The sequence below is a fragment of the Capricornis sumatraensis genome, chromosome 23 (genome assembly GCF_032405125.1).
Source record: "Capricornis sumatraensis isolate serow.1 chromosome 23, serow.2, whole genome shotgun sequence".
Lineage (NCBI taxonomy): Eukaryota > Metazoa > Chordata > Mammalia > Artiodactyla > Bovidae > Capricornis > Capricornis sumatraensis.
The window spans coordinates 30,901,174-30,920,761 of record NC_091091.1 but is presented as its reverse complement, the minus strand read 5'-3'; the positions used below and the strand labels follow the sequence as shown (position 1 = coordinate 30,920,761).

The window sequence follows — 19,588 nt, the reverse complement described above, 5'->3', positions numbered from 1 at the left end:
GCGCGAGCACGGGGGAGGGGCGGGGGCAGTACCGCGACCCGCCCCCTCCCGCCCCTTCCTCTGTCTCCTGGGAAATGTAGTCCCGCCCTGCCCACTGCTCGCCGGGACTCGTAGTACGCACGACGCTTTAGTGCGCCTGCGCCTTACCAAATTCCGCAATGGCCGCCGGGAAACGTAGTCCGTTTGATTTTCTGCCTCCCAGGTGGAAAGACCAAGAGGTTTTCTGGGCTTTGCTTCTTGGAGGGAAGGATTTGAAGGACTGTGAGTCTACTCCCGGGGAACCCTTTTCTCAGTGACTCCTGGAAGGTGCCCAGGAGCTGAAGCATGTAGTTCCACAGTGCCTCGCTCCAGTTCTCCATCTACTACCACTTTCTCCTGGAACTTCCGCGCCTTGGTTACCCTATCTGCAGAATAGATACTTGAAAAGCCAAAAATCCCAGCTGAGGAACACGAGATGATCCCATCAGAGGCAGAGAGAGCTCCCATAGGCCCTTCTGCACTTCATAGTTCACAAAGAGGTAGTGTTTTGTTTTTTAACCTTATTTTTAAAAATTCCTTTCCCCTCCCTCAGCCCCTCAATCGTGATTTTGGAGACTGGCAAACCTCCCTGGTGCTGCAACTGAGAGATACAGTTCGGTCGCTAAGTGATTTGGTGCTGGAGTCACACAGGGCTCAGTTAAAATCCTGGCCCTTCTACTTACACTAACTCTGTGGACTTTTCAGACCTCATGTGCCTCGCGTCTATATCAGATGTAATGACTCCGTTTATCCAAACACTGAGGGCCTGACATGTACCAGGCACTGTACTAGGCATAACATGTACAGTAACAGATGAAATAGACATGGGCCTTGCTCTCAAGGAGCGTATAGTCAGCAGGGCTTATTGTGACAATTAAAGGAAATAATACCAGAAGTTAGTACGTGGCGCTCAATAAATGGAAGCTATGATGATCGTTTCTCTCATGTTCTCCTCCACAGAGAGGGAACTGAAAGCAGAGGCTTAAAATTGCAGGACCACATTAAAAGACTGCCAATGACTGCCCACCAACCCTAGCCCCACCCCCACACATCGTCTTTCTGAGTCCTCAAAGTCTAGACCAGAGTTTCTCAACCTCAGCATTACCGATATTTGGGGTGAGTAATTCCTAATTGGGGGAGGGATGGGGTTGGTGGAGACCTGTGCATTGAAGGATATTCAGCGGCATCCCTGGCCTCTACCCACTAGATGCCAGCAGCACACCACCAACTCAGGTATGACAATCAAAAATGTCTCCAGACATTGCCAAAAGCCTCTTGGGGCACAGATCACCTCTGATTGATAATCTCTGGTCTAGGGCAAAGAAAGGCAAGAAGATCCTAACTGTTGAAAGCTCTAGAAGCAACCTAGGAATTGTGTAAACATCCATAACTTTCCCCACCCTCATTATTTTATCCTGCCCATGGACATCCAGAGTAACAGGAAGCTCTTGGTGAGGGGAGAATTTCCCCTTCCCTGTGGTCATTCCAGTGGCTACTGCAGAAAATACCATCTCAGAATGAAAATGTTATTCTCAAAAATGTCATGGGCTTCATGCTGCATTCTAATATTCTCTCCCCCTTTTTTCCCCCCAAAGTGAACAAGATTTCCAGTGAGGTCAAAAGCTGCAAAATTCTGCCAACCTTTCAAAATATTACACTTGGCACCACATTTAAGAACCAAATAGATGTTCGATCAAATACATGGAGACCCAAAATGAGAGATGTTCACAAGCTACAAGATAATTTTTTTTAAAGGCGTTGAAACAGGAACTGTTCTTTTTCAGCTGTTAGCTAGGTTGCTTCAGATCTGGGCTTTCCCATTGGGTGTCGGTAACAACCACCCTTAATTCAACAAGGGACATGTTGGATAGGGGGAGAAAGGGATTATTTAAAAGAAAATACCTATTCACTCAGAACATCTGTAAGTTGAGGGTAGAAATTATTAGGTGGAAAGTTTCTACCACTTGCAAAACCACTTTAAGCTTTAGATCCTAAATTGCTAAGGGCTACCACAGGAACTTAAAAGAGGTAGTTTTATAACAAATAAAATTCTACCCTATGGGAGGTAAACCTTGTGACATGCAATCAAGGAAAAAAGTACAGACTGAAAATACACATGGGTTCAAGATGGGTTTAAATCCACACATCATAAGCCCTAGCAGGTTATTAAGAGAAAGCAGGATGCTTGGTGCACATGACTGACCTTTCACAGTTGACCTCCAGATGAGTTAACCAACCTTTCTTTTAAAGCTATGGCCAAGACAGAGTGGAGGAGATGGAAAGTAGTGTGAGAATCACCAAAATGCTACCTGCATATGCTGAAAAAGAGATGAGATGATGGTGATGGTGGGCAGTGTTAAGCACTGGTTTCTGTACAAAAATATCCAGCCTCTTCTAACAACAGTTGAAGGTGCCACTTCCTTCGTCCTGCTCCAGCTGACTCCCAGAGTTCTTGAGTGGATAGTGGCCACAAGGGCCTCCTACAGCACAAAGCTTGGGGCTCTAGCCTAGAAAAGGATGTCACTCACAAACCATCCTAAGCACCAGCCCAGCCTGTGGGAACCCAGAGGCAGCCATGGCTTCTCTTTTGCAGATAAATCCAAATTGCACTACAAATGCAAATGGGGAAACTGAGGAAAAGCAGGGCTTCTAAAGTCTACTGACAAAAGAACCTGGAATCTTACTCATAGTCTCTGGTTCTTCTGTCCTCTCCCTCAAGGAAGTATCTCACTCAGGGAGTCTCATTTGATGGTGGAAAAAGTCCTCCAGAGTCCCCCAGCCCTATAACAAACGCAGCCTGGATGGGGACAGTCTGCCTTCTGGAGGAAGCAGGCAAAGTCTCCATTCTTAGGGGTCCTTTCCCTGAACGGTTTACTCAAGGTAAATTTTCAGAGCCTTATTGCAGATTCATGAACAGAGGAGGAGCCTAATCTGTGTTACATCACTTCTACAGACAGAAAAGAGGAAAAGAGGGGAAGGGGCCCTGAGGTTAAGGTACAAGTCACTATTAGTGCAAAGTCACTATTAGTGACACCTGGTGCTTAAGTGAACTTCCTTGAAACTGCAGTGTTTACTGTGCAGGGCACTTTTTCTCAAAATTATCCTTAAGGGTGGTGGGGGGGCGGTGGGGGGGGCGGTCTTCAAATAAACAAGGTTGGGAACAGGGTGAGTCCTGAGCTCCTAAATAAGAATCATAAGAGTTATACATCTTTCTATCCCCTACCCCAGAGTGGCAACCGCAGCGTCCTCCTGGCCTCTCCCCTCGGAGCCCAGAAACGTGAAGAGCAGCAGAAAACCTTTTCTTCTGCCGAGTGAGTCAGCCTTGCCTAACTTCATGCGTAAGCTCTCCTCGAGTCAGCGGCAGCTCAGAGCTGCGGGTCTGTGTGCAGCCGAGATAAATTTGGGTCTAGAAGGGATGACGTAATGCTAAATCCGAGAGGTGGCTGCCGCCTCCCAGGGCTCCAGTCGCCAGGGCTGCCGGCTGACATCCCAACCACACGGAAAAGCACCACGACCCAGGTGCCTGAGCTGGGGAGAAAGGGAAAGAAAGGACATGGGGGTGGGAGGAAATGGCAGGGGGAGGCAGCGATACTCTGAGATCGCTGAATCTGGAAGTTTGTTGTTTTTTAACTTTGGTTTTCTGGTGAGATCAGGACACTGGCAGAGGCTCAAACAGCTGCACTTGACTTCCATCCTGGCCTATGTCTTCTCTCTTAGAAGGGCTTCTTACATTTTATTAAATGGCCCTTATTACAGCAGCCTATTTAGGGGATTATAATGAATGTGTTAATCTCTGGAATGTCCTTTTCCTTCTTTTTTTGCATTAACGTGGGTCCAAGAAGAGATCTGCATTGCAGGACTTAATTAATATGCACACACAAAATTCTTGGTTACCCTGGAGCACTTCGCTTGAGGCTGCAACTGATGGAAGATCTTGCTTCGGCCATCCCAAATGAATATTCCTCCAAATAACATTTCATGGTTTTTTTTTCATAGAAGTTTGTATCATTAAGCTTATTCTGCAATCCAGCCTCCATTTTTCAGATGAAAAAACTGAGGTTCAGAGAGGTATGGTAACATACCAAGGCCACACAGCTATCTATCAAACTGATAGAGCAAGGGTTAAGACTCAGTCCTCCAGACTCTCATCCAGTGCTGTCTACCCATCTCCCTAATTCTTTTTCTAGTTGATCTGTGGTTTTAGGAATAAACAGATAAATAAAGTAGAATACATTATATGGTCTTTTAAGTTTTATGGAGCCCCAAGGATTAATCCTCTCAATATCAAGATCGAGTTATATTCCAAGGGGATCGAAAGCCTGTTCTGTTTTGTTTTTTGTTCAAAGGTCTTAGGAAAAGGAAAAATCAACTCCTCTGCTGGTGATGACCACAGACCATGGGCCCAGCCACACTACCTCATTTTAATTAGAAGACCAGCACAGGTAAAATCTCTGTTGTATGGAAGTAGCTTCCTTCATTAGGAATGTCTCCTGAATACTTTTTTCAAACGACATTTCATCTTGTGTTGCTGTGGTCATGTATTATTCTCCTTAATTTCTGATTACAATCCTTTATACTGATAGATTTTGTGACTTTCAGCCATCTCTGGCATATATATCCTGGTCAACCATTGTATGTTGTTCTTTAAAAGACTGCTCATTCCATGAGTAAATATTTTATTCAGAATGTTTGCATCCACATTCAAAAGCCAGAATGCACAGTAATTTTTTGTTGCACTTGTCAGGTTTTGGAGGTAATGACCTAGTCTTTCAAAGTTAGATGCAACTTGATTTTAAAGCCTTAAAAAAAAGAAAAGAAAAGAAAAAAAGATTACCAGAGGCCTTCCCCTGCTGTTAAGAGGATGGCCCACATTCTTACACAGCCCTGGGTAACCCTCCCTCCCTGGCAGAAGCCTGCCTACAGTAGCCCTGCCTCCACCCCTTGACATCACCACTCCCTTCCAAGCAGCAGAAACTTGTGGCAGTCACTCTTAGGGCCCAGCCAGACCCTGGATACATCCAGCCTTGCTATCTTGTGGCTGTTTTCAGCTTCAGGTACAATAGTTAGAATAAAACACCAGGCCCTTGCTTGCCCAAGGACGTGTGTGATCTCACCATCTCTTCCAACGCCAGCATGCTGATTCCAGGATTCTGGGATTCTCCAGAGATCCAAGAATAACATGCCTCCTTTTGCCTATAGCTCCTGCATAATAAGAGCCAACTATGTGTGTGGTGCCACTCGTACAGTCAATTCATTTAATCCTCAACATATTCTGAGATTCCTGTTTCCCATTTGAGGCCCAGAAAGGTTAAGTGATTTGCCCAAAGTCATACAGGTAGCAAACAGATTCAAACCTGGATTTCCTAACTCTTGGACCCCATAGAGTACATCGGGGTATGTTTTGTCAGACAAGGTCAAACAAAGTTGGTTAAGGCAATGGCCTCAATCAGGATAATACCATCCACCTGGAGGCTTTGGAAATGTGTAGAAGTGTCTTTCTTGAGTGTCACCATGACTTGGGAGTTCTACTGACATTTAGTGAGTAGGAACCAAGGATGTTAAATCCAGCAGTATTCCAGATTAATCTGCTCAAGAGGAACTGTCTCATCAATAGTACCATTGTTGATAAGCACTAGATCAGAGGGTTAAAGGCAGAGAACTCATCGTTTGTTCAACAAATATTTCTTAAGCCTCTGTTACCTGCTGCACACTAACCTAGATGCCAAAGAGAACAAAGGATAAAACTACTTGTGCTCTCTGTCCTCAAAGTGCTTGCATTCTAGCCTGACAGACCGATGATAAAGCAAGTAAAAGCATTGTAAATTGTGATAAGTAGAAATAAGGGATAAATAATAAATGAGGGGGAGGATGGTTTAGGTGGATGGAGGGATCAGGGCAATCACAAGGGTGTTTGGCCAGCTCCTCAGACTTTCATAAGCACATAGGTCACCTGAGAATCATGCTAAAATGGAGTTTTGGGTTCAGCAGTTCTGGGGTGGGACCTGGGAGACCCATTTCTGACAAGGTCCTAGGAGACACCGAAGCTATCCATCTTCAGACCACACTCATTGCAAACTGTAGGGGTGATGGGCATGCAGGGATTTGGGATTTTATTCTCAGTGAGACAGGAAGGAAACTATTGAAGGGCTTTAACCAAGTAAATGATATGAACCCAGTGCTATTTACGATCACCCTGGCTTCCTAGATCTCGACGGAGGAGAGGAAGAGGTTGGACCAACGCCGTTCGACCAGAACCAGCTGGCCCTCGCTAGTAAGGTGGCAGCCAGGGCCTAAAGCTCATCTGTGTGGCTCACACTTGCCAGGCACGGGCCAGACCAGTTTCCCTACAAGCTCAGGCGCCTTTGGGAAACCTAGTAGAGTCTGACAGGGTGTGGATTCACACCCCAACACCCGAGCATGCAGAGCCTCAGGAGCCCTACTGGTTGGGTGAGTTCCCCAGGGGGTGCTAGGCCAGGTGGTACTGCAAGGGCAAGCAGAACACCCTCAGCCAGTGCCTTGCAGAACAAGGGCCCTGTCTGCTTTGGTGTCGATGCCTGAAGAACCCCAGAGGCTCTGGCTGTCCTCTCTCTGTTCTAGGATGCATGGGAAGTAAAGGGAGTCACTCCAGGGAGGCTTCCCCAAGGGGACCCTCAGCCTCATCTTCAAACATTCCACTTTCCATGTCTTGCCTCTTGCTCTCTGACACTTCTCTAAGAGCCCTGAAGTCTCCTAGGAAGAAGCTGGTTTTGAGTCTCAGCCCCACTTTTTGTTAGCAGGTAGCCTTGGGAAAGTTAGCTTGCCTTGCTAAGGCTAAGGCTTTCCTCATCTGTAAAATGAGGATAATGATAGCACCCTCCTATTACATGAATGTCAGGATTTAATATAAAGCACTTAGCATTGTGCTAGTGCATAGTAACTGCTCATTAAAAAGGCACCATTATCACTGTTCCTTTGGAAAACAGAGACAACAATACACTTGTCAGCAGCAACCCGCCCCCACCCTGGGGGACAGGATATCAGACTCCCAGGAAACAGGCAAGTATTATTTATTGATTTCTATTTGTCTGTCACTTGCACTGGAATATAGAACTCGACCTGGAGATCATACACATTGCACTTTGGAAGCACCAAGCTCCTCACAGGTGTTAGAAATTACGTGTTGTATTGAGCTAAACTTTACAGCTGGTGGAAAAAAGCAAATAAAGTTGTATGCAAGGCACTCAGAATCTTGGGAGTCAAGAAATATAGTAGAGATGGTCAGGTATGGTTGAAGTAAGAAGGAGATAACACAGGATTGTACAGTAGTTCTGGGCCCCTGTAGAAATAAAAACAAAGGCTCACACTTGCCACTCTTGATCAGAAACAGAGCGGCCCTGGGCATGCCCTCCATTTTAATACAGTGGTATTAAAACGGTCCCAAATCATCTTTATTCAAGTATACTTGCTAATGGCAATAAAAATACAGAGTAAAATATCTCAAATAACAGGTAATCCAAATCCCCTTTTATTAGCTTTAAACGTCCCAATCTTTCTCTCCCTCAGGACACTGTGTTTATCTTTCTAATTTTGCTGTTTAAATTTCCTCAGCAGACACTGTAGTTGGATATTAGAGAGATGAGGCCAAAGGCATGTTCGATGGGACAGCAGGCATGGTAGAAACATTGGTATGGACAATCCTCCAAGTGCAGAGTGCCCCAATCTGTAAGGAACTAAGAATGGGCTGTTTTTTTTAAAAGGTTGCTTACCCAGTACTTGATTTCCTAGGCTTGGGCAGCTTAAAAAAGGGCATGGGGGAGAGTCAGATCTGTAAAAATTATAAGGATAAACACAAAACGCAAAGGATTTTAAACATCAGGCTGGGGGATGGCAGGGTACATGGAGGGAGGAGAGGGACTATTCTCTTTTTTTTTGAAGCCCAGTATAAATTTTTGTTCTATCTGTAATGATGGCTAGAACCAAAGACACAAAGCCCAAGTCAGATGCAATCCACATCGTTGAGGTTTACTTTAAGACAAGTGAAACTTCTAAAATCTGGCACTGGAATAGAGTTTAAGTCCACGATGGCAGGGACTGTATCTCTGGGCCCTAGCACAAAGCCTGACATAAAGCAGTGTGTACACCTTAAATACCAGCTTGATGAATGGATGGATGAACAGACTCACAGAACACATTTAGGGAGAATTCCGGGCATGCACCATAATTTCACATTTTATAAAATTATTTGCCATGCGGGCCTTTTAAAAGAGAGGGTCACTAACCTAAATTTAAAAAAGAGAGAGAGAGAGAGAGATCCTATTTACATATATTTCCTGGAGATGTATTGCTCAAAATGAGGGTCACCTGAACTTTCAAAATATTTCACAAGCGAGGGGCCCAGCAGAGCATTCTGCCAAGATGAGGAAGCAAAGAAGGAACCTCCAGCTCAGATGGGTGGTGGCAAATGCCCATTCGTTTTGGCCAGAGAGATCAAGTCAGCTGCTGACAGTTTTAACACCTCCAGCCAGGCCACTCAGGGACAACAGTATCAGAGAAAATGACTTCCCTTTAGTTTAGCACAACAGTCAGAGAGCAGGTGTTGCTCCCGTTGGAATCAAAGCTTTTTCTCGCCAGTGGAGCCAGAACTCCACCCTCCACCCCCAGAGGGAGGCCCCTCTGGGAAGACCTGAATGCCTCCTCCTCAGTTAAGGCTGGAGAGCCGTCCAATCACTGTCATCACCTTTGGGTTCCACCCACTCCTACCATAGATGTATAAGAAAATATTTTTTCTAAATGGTGAATTCAAATTATCTTCATTTTGAAAGACTATTGAGAATGTTGCAATGACCTTTGCAATAACCGGACACACCCTGCGATCAGTAAACCAGGGTTGAGAATTGCTGACTTTATGAGCACCTGACCTGTAAAACAAAAGCCCAGTTTGGGGCTCTGCCTGGGACCCATTCTCACATCAGGCAGGACTTGGTTCTGCCTCTGGTGTGTCGTCTTGGGCAAGCCACTGTCCTTTTCTGGGCCTCAGCTTCCACATCTGTATAGTGAGGATGATGGAAGCTCTGTGACCTCTGGGGCTTTTTCTGGCATTGATGTTCTGTCTTACCACCTTGCCTCCTTCAAAAACACAACTGAAAGGGAATGGAAGGAAGAATGGGAAAGGGAAGAGAACTACTGGTTCAGAAGGCCAGGCTACCATAAACCTCCCCTCATTTCTGCCCGCTGAAAATGGCTTCCTTCATTCTGCAGGAAGACTCCCATTTTTTGCTGGGTTATTGCCTTTTATACTTCTTTTTCTGTCTCTCTCTCTTTTTTAACTCAAAAGTCACGAAACCATAACTCACCTTCCCAAAAGGGGTCATCTGGAAGCCAGAGCCGTCAGGGGTTAGGTGTGTCATGCCTGGCATACTGGTGGTATCTAAGTGAGGACCAGCCCAGTGCAACCATGTGCTTCTCCTCCAGAAACCCAGTTTAAATCAATATTTATCCAACTGTATTTATAGAAAGTGGTGGTGGTAGGGAAGAGGGGGTGGGGTGGGGAGGCAGGGGGATCTAAAACAGAACAAGCCACAATGACTGATGCAAATCTTTGTGGCCAATTCGTTTCTGCAGGGCCAGGCTTTTTTTTAAAAAGGCAAAAGACTCAGCTTTTGATGAACCTGCTGTTGGCCCCAGTACCATAGCAACAGCCCCAAGTCCTCTAATATGTCCAGAGGACAGACTTGGAAGAGCAGCGCGAAGGGGGTGGTGTTTCCTAGGAGCCTAAACTTGAGTTAGGGCCAGGAGAGTTGAACAACTCTGAAAAACGAAGACAAAAAAGAAAAAAAAACAAAACAAAACCCTCTCTGGTTGGCTCTTCTGTCTCCAGCTTCGTTTCTAAACCTTTTCTAAGCAGGGTGTGTGTAGGAAGACCTTAGACAATCAACAAGGTGTTACAAACACCCGCTCTGCTTCCGGTTGTTGGGCGACCTCAAGCCAGTCATTTCACCTCTCTGGACTTCATTCCTTGACTGGAAAATGCATACACGCATATATGGTTATATAAAACTGCAGGCTCAGTCCAATCAGAGGCCTCGGTTCAAAACTCAACTCCACCACTATTATGTGATCTTTGGGCAAGTTACTCAGTTACCCTCTCTGTAAAATGGGAGCAATTAAAGTACACATGCTATGTGGTGGTTGTGAAGTTTGGGAGGAGATAACACGTCTTTAGCCCCATGTTTTACCAAGTATAGTCAGTGCTCAGTAAATGGTTGCCAGTGTTGGTATCACGCAGTGTGATTAGTTGCTGCGGCTGCAATGCTGACACCCTCTTCACTTCCTTCAGTTCTATCTCCAGATTTTGCCAGCCATTCTCAGATGAAAATCTCCATTTCTAAGTGTGCCAAATAGGAGAGTGTTTTGGTCAAAGAGGGCAGGTAGGTGAGCAGCTCTTGTTCTGTCTTGGATCTGATACAGCTTCTTTTCCCCCACCAAACCATGAATGACTCAATTCAGCTTCTCTAACTTCATAAGGTCCAGATGCTTTTCCTGGGTCCCCTCCACAGGGTACCCAGTCCCTGGGAGCTCTGGGACTCTGAAAGCTACAACAGTATCCCCAAAAGTCCACTTCTGGCATTTAGCAATGGGCAGAGATCAAGAAGAGTTGAATCTGGGGAGCATAATTTAGAATATAGAGGAAACAGAAGCTAAGTTAAGAATGCTCTTTATACAACTTCACCAAAAACAAATACCTCACTCCACTCCCATCATAAATCAACTTACAGAGTTTTCAGGGGGGAAAAAAGCAATTGCACATCGTAAATGCTCAATACATAATTTGGGGAATGAATGAATGAATGAATCGTAAGATGCTTGCCATGCAGAAATGTGATCTACATAAACACTAGTTGCTATCAAAGCCCTCACTTTTAGCATAATTTGCTCTATCAACAAATAACTGATCCATCTGCAGGGTCACAGCTGATGCAGTTTCAGCTCTCCGGGCCTGACCTACCGTCTCTGTATAGGCCCTGATCTTTAAAGCCAGGAGCAGTCTGCATTGATTATGGGAGACATCTTCCCTCCTTGGAAGAGATCAGTTATTTCCAACTCCCAAGTCTTCAGAAAGTCTATCATGTGTCCTTTCTGCCTTCAAAACTGATCACTGTGTCATAGCCAGTAAATGACAATCCAAGCAATCAAGGGATGTATATTAATTGTCTTGTGTATGTCCAGTGTTATGCAGTGGTGACATATACTGAAATACTGTTGAGTGATCTTTTCCCTTAAGATGCTAATCATCTCCCTGTGAGGATAAAGCTAATGTACAGCAAGCAAGTAGAGCATTGCTGATTATCAAAGCTCAGAGAAGTGACTACATATTGAGCACCTACTATATTCCAGGTACTTTAAATGAAGTGCCTCAGTTAGTTGTTCAGCAGTGGCAGGAGGCTGATGCTATGGTTATCCTCATTTGACAAAAAAAGAAATGAAACCTCAGGTTAGGCAACTTGTGCCCAAGGCCACACAGCCAGTAAGCAGTGAAGCAGTAACTTGGGCCCTGCTCTGGGTGACTGTAAAGCTTTCATTCTCTCATTCATTCCCTGACTTGAGAAATATCCAGGGGAGGCTTCCTGGAAGAGGTGGGATCTGACCTCGGCTTTGAAGCTAGGTTAGAGACAGATAATCCCAGGAGAGTAAGAGAATGAGGGCATGCTAGACAGAGGAAAAAGTCTGAGTCAAGCACAGAGGGATGACTGTAAAGGCTGCTTGCTGGTGGACCTGCTGGACGGGAGTAGAGGAGATTAAGTTGGGAAGGCAGGGTGGGGCCAAATGACACCATACAGCCACAGCTTACTCTGTCAGCAGGCAGAGGCTGTTCTTTGGCCTGTCCATGCCCCTAGGAAAGCACCTCACCTTCCAACCCAGGTAATGCACTCCAGAGAGCCACCCAAGGCTTCTACTCCCATTTAATCATTCTTTTCTATCTTAAGCATTGCCCCCAAGCCACCTTCCCTAGACACTGGGAAGCCCTCTTGTGTCCTGTAGATTCCGCTTGCCTGCTCAACAACTTCTTTGCACAGAACACCCCTTTGTGAATTAATTTCTTTTTCTCTTTCGTTTTCCACCTTTTCCAAAACAGGAAGTAAATTTTTTTTCAACTGGTCAGTCCTAAATTGCTACCCCTTCACTGGACCCTATGTCAGGTTATTTACATATAATTTCTGAATTTGTGATAACAGGGTCACAGTATCCATAATTAATATTTCTGGAGGCTTTTAATTTGAGGTTCTTAGGGAGGAAGTTGGAAGTTTGGGAGAATGTACTTGCATCTTCTACGGAATCCTTGCCTCGCACAGAGCAGTCAGTGCTGAGTGACTCAATTTGAACACCCCAAGAAAACTCATCATATATACTGAGAATAACTCACCACTGTGGACACACTTGGTGAGCTCTCCTAGTACGGAAACCTCAACGAGGCAATGAAAAGCAGTTCTGGTGACAATGGAAAATAAGGCAAGCTCCTGCCAAGTAAGTACTTTTTTGCACACAGTAAAAGCGGAACGTGTGAACTCGTGACCAGGGCCTATCGGTGCATTTCGAGAATGTCTCACAGAACCCGAAATGGAGAACTGAGGTTCAATACCCTTCTCGGGGTGAAGAGCGTCCCTTTAAGGAGGGATTGAACCAGCTGGCCACACTACAGCTCCCAGAGATTTTCTGGCTTGCCTCCAGGCTCCACCCCCCAGTCTCTGGCCTCAGCAACGCATGACGTCAGGGGAAGCTGAGGCTGCTGATTGGCTGAGAGATGCTGCTAGGTCAAGTCCAGTCAGAGGAAAGAAGTTTGTCTCCATGTGGAAACCATGTGTCTCTCGCTGGGAGGGGGAAGTGGTGGAGGCGGAGAAACTGAGATCAAGTGATTACAGAAGAACTGTCTGAAATGAAAGCGAGGAGGTTGTGCACCTGAGCCGGCCAGTATTGTCGTTTGCAGTAGTGACCTAAAACCAGAAACAAACCCAACAAACAAACCTTGAGTCCCGCCACCATCATAAAAATAAACAGCTAGGGTCCTTGCTTCCTTCCAAAAACCAGGGAGGGACCTGAGAAATGTTGGAATCCTATCGGAACGCCTAGATTCCCCTCCCTCCCCTAACGACTGAATGATGTAAGCGTTTCGGGGCTCTGAAGCAAAACAAGCCCCGCGCGCGCGGAGGAACCCTCAGTGCCCGAGCCCGGCGCACGCACGACCCGCCCCCACACTCGCGTTATTGCTGTGCACACGCGGACCGCCGTGACGCGCGGGCATTGTGTGCATCGAGCAGAAAACAACCGCGAGCGCCGCCAGCGCGAAGAAGCACCCCCGATTAAATGAGGCAGATGTAGGGCCCGTTGTTTTCCGTACGGGGAGACCTAGACCCGGGCCGGAGCGGAGGCGAGAGTGGGGAAAATAAAGTGGCCCCCGCGGGCCGCTCCAGTTTGCAAAGGAGATAATAGAAGGCCCTGTGGACGGTCGCCCCATAGTTTGCTGCAGGTCCCCCTCGCCTGCGTGAGCTCGTGGGGAGGGGGCTAGGGCCTAGAACAGGGTCCCCACTCTCGGGGAAATCTGGGGGCCGCTGGCATCACGTCATGCTGAGCCAAACAGCGGCTGCGAAAAGAGGCAAGAGAGCTAAAAATACTCCAGTGGGGAGCCGGCCGGAGGAGGAGGGCAACCGGGCCGAGGGGCTGATTATGCACACGAAGTTGAGGGCGCCCAGGTTCCCGAGCCCCTCTCGGGGGGTGGCAGCGCGGACGCCTCGGTAAGGGGACCGGGAGGAAGCCCTTGGCTTGCACGGTCCCCGGAGCCCGGCTCCACTACCTCTGGCCCGCCCCGTGCGGGGCAGTCCGGCCCAGCGCGCCCGGCCCTTTGCTTACGTGACTGGTGGCCACGCCGGAGCCCCGGCACCGGGTAAACAAGGAGGTGGCGGCGGCCGAGGCGGTCGGGGAGCGAGGGTGGGGGCGGCGAGGTGGGGAACAGAGGTCTCCGATTGTCTGCGAGTGCGAGGGGCGGGGGGCGCGGGACGCGGAGGAAGCTCCAGCAGCTTCTCGTACACCCCTCTGTAGAGGGGACCGGGCGGGGGCAAACCAGGTTTGCCACTCACTGCCAAGGTGCCCTTTTTGGGTGCACCCCCCCGCCAAAGCCGGCGCCACGGGACAGACTCGGGGGAATGGGGGACCCGGGCGGGGGGGAGGGTGGTTAGAGTAAGAAATCACGCCCCTCCCCCTCCAACAAAAGCAAACACACCAAACAAAACCATGTCTTCACCCACCTCCCCACCAGCTCTGACCCTACAGGCGAAGGCATACTGCCCCCCACCCCACACCCGGAATAATCGCAAACTGATTCAGCTGCAACCGCCGGCGATGCGCCTTTCTCGTAACCCAGGCACCCCGAGAAAACAGGGACAGAAGAAAAGAAAAGAACGCACCACCAACCTCCCAACACAAATCCTTGTTTTTGCCTTAAGCTACTGCACGATTTCGCTGCCATCACGCGGTTACTTTAACCCCGAAGGCCTGGGGTGTCGGTCAGCTAGGGTGTTTTTGTGTTTGAGGGTTGTTGTTGTGTTTGGGGGGGGTAGGTTGCAAGACTTGACACGTTGCAGTCGGACCATTTTTCTCCCTTTCTTTCTCTCAGCACCCACCCCCCCCCCTTTTTTTCTCTCATCTCATTGATCTTCCTACTTGCTCGGACAGATTAAACAGCTAGCTTTTCTCTAGTCTGTGGCCTGTCCGCCTCGGCCCCTTCCTCCTAGCAGCTATTATTTGTGAGAACCGTGCTGGAGACGCCGCACTCGCGTGCCCCCGTTAGGGCGCTGAGGCGACGGCGTGGGGAGGATTGGGGGACTCAGGCAAAAATGAAACAAACAAATACAAAAAAGGAGGCCAGGCCGGGGTGGGGCTCCCAGCCCCCCCCCCCCCCGCGCCCTCAACCATCTCTCTCCACCTGAATCGGGTGGGGGTTGGGGGAGCAGTAGAAAGCCACCAGGAAGGCATCTGCCTTCCTCGCCCAGCGCGCTCACTCGGGAGCCGTATCCCGGAAAATAAAGAAACAGCACATAACAGCCCACACCTTCTTCCACAACTATTGTTTCCTGCGAGATCCCAAAGTTTCCTTCTCGCTGAGTCCCCCTCGCCAAGTTTCCCGGGCGCAGCACCGCGGGTCCCGGGCGAGCTGCTGGCGGTGCTTGGTTTTGCCGGCCTGTTTCTTTGGGGAGGGGGGGGAAGTCGGGGGCAGGGGCACCTAGGGCAGCAGAGGCGCAGGGGCACTGTCTCCGTGGACGAGATGGCCTGAGCCCAGCCTTGCAGCGAGAAGAGAGGAAAAGGCAAAGTAGACAGGAGGAAGAAGCAGAGCCGAGCCAGCCGGAGCCCACGCTGTGGAGGGCTGTTCGCTTGTTGTTATCGTTGTCGTGTGTCTATGTGTTTTCTTTCTGGAACCGCCGAGCTCTGCCTACAGTTTCCAACTTTCGTCTTGTAATCCCCACCCCACCCAGGAACGAGCGACGGAAAAACAACACTTGTCTGCCCGAGAAGGCTCCGGGGGAAAAAAAAAAAAGGAGAGAGAGGAAAAAAAAAAAAAAAAAGTAAGAAACGCGACCTCGAAGAGATGAGCTCTCGGCTCAGTTGTCAGCAAACAACACTCCCCCGCTCCTCGGCCCAGCGGTTCTCCCACCCTCCCGGAGACGGACAGACTGACGCACCGACAGCACCCCCCACCCCCCCGCCTACCCCCTGCTCGTCTTTGTTACATCTTTAGCAGCTTTGTGCGTGCGTGTCCTTTCTCCGGTGTCATCGGCTTTACTGCCGAGGGCTAGATGTGAGTGTGTTGGGGAGAGGGGGGCTAAGCAGGCGTCAGGGGTCGCCCAAGTGGGCAAGGAAGAAAGAGCCCGGGGCCGAAGAGGAGACAGGGCCCCCAAACTTACTTTTGTTTTCTTTCTCGATCTGCTCCAGGTAGCTGGCGGCCTCGAGCAGAATCTGCACGTTCTGCAGAAAAGTGTTGATGTGCTTCTCCATCGAGTTCTCGCTGGTGTTGAATATGTCCGAGAAGGGGCACCTGAGCTTGGCCCCCGCGGGCTCCTCCGGCTGGGCCGGGGGCTGGGGCGCGGTCACGGCCGGGGGCGCGGCGGGGGCCAGCCCCGCGCCCTCGCAGCGCGCCTCCTTGCGCGGCCGCCCGCGTTTGCCCATGGAGGGACCGCGGGGTCCGCCGAGCTCGTCCTCTTTCGGGGCTGCGCGGCCCGGCCAAGCTCCGGGCCCCGGGGGAAAGCCGGCTGGCTGGAGCGAAGAAGGCGCCGAGGCGAGAAGGCGACCTGACTTCCCGAGCCTCGCTGCGTGCTGTTGTGTGTTTGAGTGTGTGTGAGTGTGTGTCGGTCTTGCTGTGGGTCTGTGTGTATGGGAGATTGAATGAACCTACAGGACAGACGGAGGCGCTCTGGCGCCTGGGTCCTAGTGCGAGCCTGTCGCCATCGGACTGGTCAAAATGAAAGGCGGAGACAAGCGAGGCAGGGACCGCCCCCTGCCAGTCCTGGCATGCTACCCCGCCTCTCCCCAATCTTATCACATTGTAGAGCGTAGTATTTAAACCCAAATGGAAAAAATACTCGAGGGCTCTGAGCGTACCCACAGAAAAACAAACTATTAAACTGTTGTTCTTTTACTTCACGTGAAAATAATACCAATGCCTGGCACCACATACTATATTCCAACGGTAGCTGCTATGACTTAAAAAATAAAAGTCCAGTCCAAAAAAATCATACACGTTACCTCAAGTTCTCTCCCCTCAATAGACACACTCCTACACACACACACGTACACGCACACGCACACACACAGAGGCACAGGCATCTGCCTTCACAGGGCCAAATGAAATCCCCAGGCCACCAAATCCCAGTTACAAATTTACTCACTCTTTCTTTCTCCCTTCAAATGCAGAGTTATTTTCCAGGAAGGGGGAGGAGATGGAAGCGTCTCTCCCCACACTCCTCTTCCCAGCCTTAGTCCAGCTGTGCAAAGCTCACAGTAGGGAGCCTCCACACCTGGCTCTCTTTTATTTTATTTGGCAGAAAGGCGGACATGGCAGCCCAGGAACTTCCCACCCCTACCGTGGCTGAATTCCACCTTTTGGTTCTGAAGACCCCTACCCTAGGTGACACTGTTCCATTGGCAGTGCAGACCATTCAGGGTCTGCAGGAACCATGGATGCTTTCCAGGCCTGGGAAGTGTGGTGGCAGTCAGGGCCCTTGGGGAATGCCATAGAGAGGCATTCAAGCCCCAGCTCTGCTGCACACAGACTGGACTGTGAGTGTGCCTGGGCAAGTCCCCTAACCTCTCTCAGCCTGTTTCCCCATCCATGAAACCTCTGATAAGATTCATGAGTTGATTAAATTATATCTGCAGTCAGCACGCTCATAGTATGATCTTTTTCTTCCAATACAGACCCAGATAAGAACCTGAGTCCCCTACTTGGCAGCTAAAAGGAGAAATAAGTTATAGGAAACAAGACTCTTCTGCACTTTGTTGAAAAACATCTGTGCAATAAGCCTATCTAAATATTATTGCCTTGCAAGGTCTCCTGGAGGTTTCCTCCAGGGAAACCATTTATACAGAAGACACAGTGAATGCTGCCCCCTGGAGTTGTGCAACCCAGCCACTCTGCTTAGAGACAGCTTCACACACACTTGTTAGGAAGACTTTTCCTGGAAACGGAAACTTTTGGAAAAAAGGAGAGAAAGTGTGTTTCTTTGTAAAAAACACTATATATGTATGTAAAATAAATTCATGCACCCTCATTGAAGTCTTGTGTATTTTTAGACTTCAATAACCTGCTGCTGAATCAGTATTTGGCATTTTAAAGCCGATATATTCACATTTTGGACCATAATATAATCATACTACACATATTCCCTGCTCATTTTCCATCTTGATTGATCTCTGCATCCTTTAGCTAGGGTAAAGAAGAAGCTCCTAAAAGGTGTGAGATAAAAGTTCACCTTCACTGGTGGCTCATTCCCTGGTAAGGAATCTGCCTGCAGTGCAGGAGACCTGGGTTCGATCCCTGGGTTGGGAAGATTCCCTGGAGAAGGAAACGGAAACTCATTCCAGTATTCTTGGCTGGAGAATTCCATGGACAGAGGAGCCTGGCAGGCTACAGTCCATGGGGTCACGAAGAGTTGGACGTGACTGAGCAACTAACAGTTTCACTTCACTTTTTTTCCATCTTCACAACAGCTATTTACTTTTTGTTCTGTTGGAACCACAATCTGAGTTACTCATATTTTAAAATCTATAAACATCTAAGGACTTTAGGAAGTATAAACAAGTTTTATCCAATGCCATTTTGCAAAAATTGATCTCCCTTGCCCCTGGTGAAAGTGAGACAAAGAACTTTCTAAGCCCAGAGAAAACCTTGGTTTCTGATTCCCTCTTGGAGGTGTGGGCCAAATGTGTACATATACTGTACTGCAATCTGCATGTATACACACCCAGCAAGATAGGCACACCCCACACATGAGTGCCAGGGCAGGGGTAGAGTGTTTTGTCATTATTTATTTATCCCTGTTTCATCTCTCATAGGTCTGTGAGCTTCAGAAAGCCCAGTGGGAATCTTCAAGCTGGGCCACGGATCTGACCAAAGCCAAAATAAACAATGGCTTGAAGAAAATCTACAAAAAAGTGCTGATTTGCACTATTCCCACAGTCAGCCACAGCCCCCACCATCATTCCCATGGAAAACACCACTGCTGGTGCCAAATCAAGTCTTCCCTCCCATCATAGGGGCATTGTTTTTTGTTATTATGTGAGTTCTTAGCGTCAGACAATGGCACCACAAGAGACACAGTGGAGGCAGGAGAAATGCCTTTTTGTTTCACAGAATCTAGGCTATTGTGCCCCAGAGTCTCACATACAGTAGAGTTGCATACATTCATTTTGGTAATGTGTCTTTGGAACGATGAATGTGCTAAAGCTCAAAGGCTCTTCCTTATTTTTTTCAGAGCCCATCAAGTGTTAAATCATGTGAGCATCCCTCCTCCCTAACCATTCCCCAATCAATAGATTTCTCTAAGAAAGTTGGCTCCAAACGTAAAAAGGGGTGTTTCAGAAGTTATATCACAGGGCAGACTGAGCTGGCTCACAAGCTCAGTGCTATTCCTGACTACCTTTGCTTCCTAGGAGGAGCTGTTCATACCCTTTTTCTTTCTCTTGGGCCTTTTTGTTTTCGTCTGCGCCGAGTCTTCATTGCAGAGCACTGGCCTAATTGTGGCGCACGGGGTCCAGAGTGTGCAGGCTCAGTAGCTGTGGCACGCAGGCTCCTCTCTAGTTGCAGCGCATGCGCTTAGTTGCCCCATGGCATATGGGATCTTAGCTCCCCAACCAGGGATCGAACTTGCATCCTCTGCATTGGAAGGCAGATTCTTAACCACTGGACCACCAGGGAGGTCCCTCTCTGGAGCCTTGATCCATAAATAAACAGGCCTCTTTGGAAACTTGCTGAGAATATCTGCAGAGAACAGGGAGGGAATGAGAAGGCAATCAGCCTGTAGGAACATGTGAACTATGTTAAAGAAAA

At 48.4% G+C, this 19,588-nt stretch overlaps 1 protein-coding gene across 2 annotated transcripts in view; it reads right to left on the bottom strand.

Moving 5' to 3' along the window:
• MXI1 (MAX interactor 1, dimerization protein) overlaps positions 1-16,209 on the bottom strand; it is a 92,846-nt gene extending 76,637 nt beyond the window's left edge. Inside the window, exon 1 of one of the 2 annotated variants that reach the window (XM_068961352.1) lies at positions 15,948-16,209. In XM_068961352.1, the coding sequence (XP_068817453.1) occupies positions 15,948-16,209 (262 nt within the window). The remainder of the gene's footprint in view (positions 1-15,947) is intronic. The other variant, XM_068961354.1, reaches the window with a different exon arrangement.
• Positions 16,210-19,588: the final 3,379 nt, after the last annotated feature.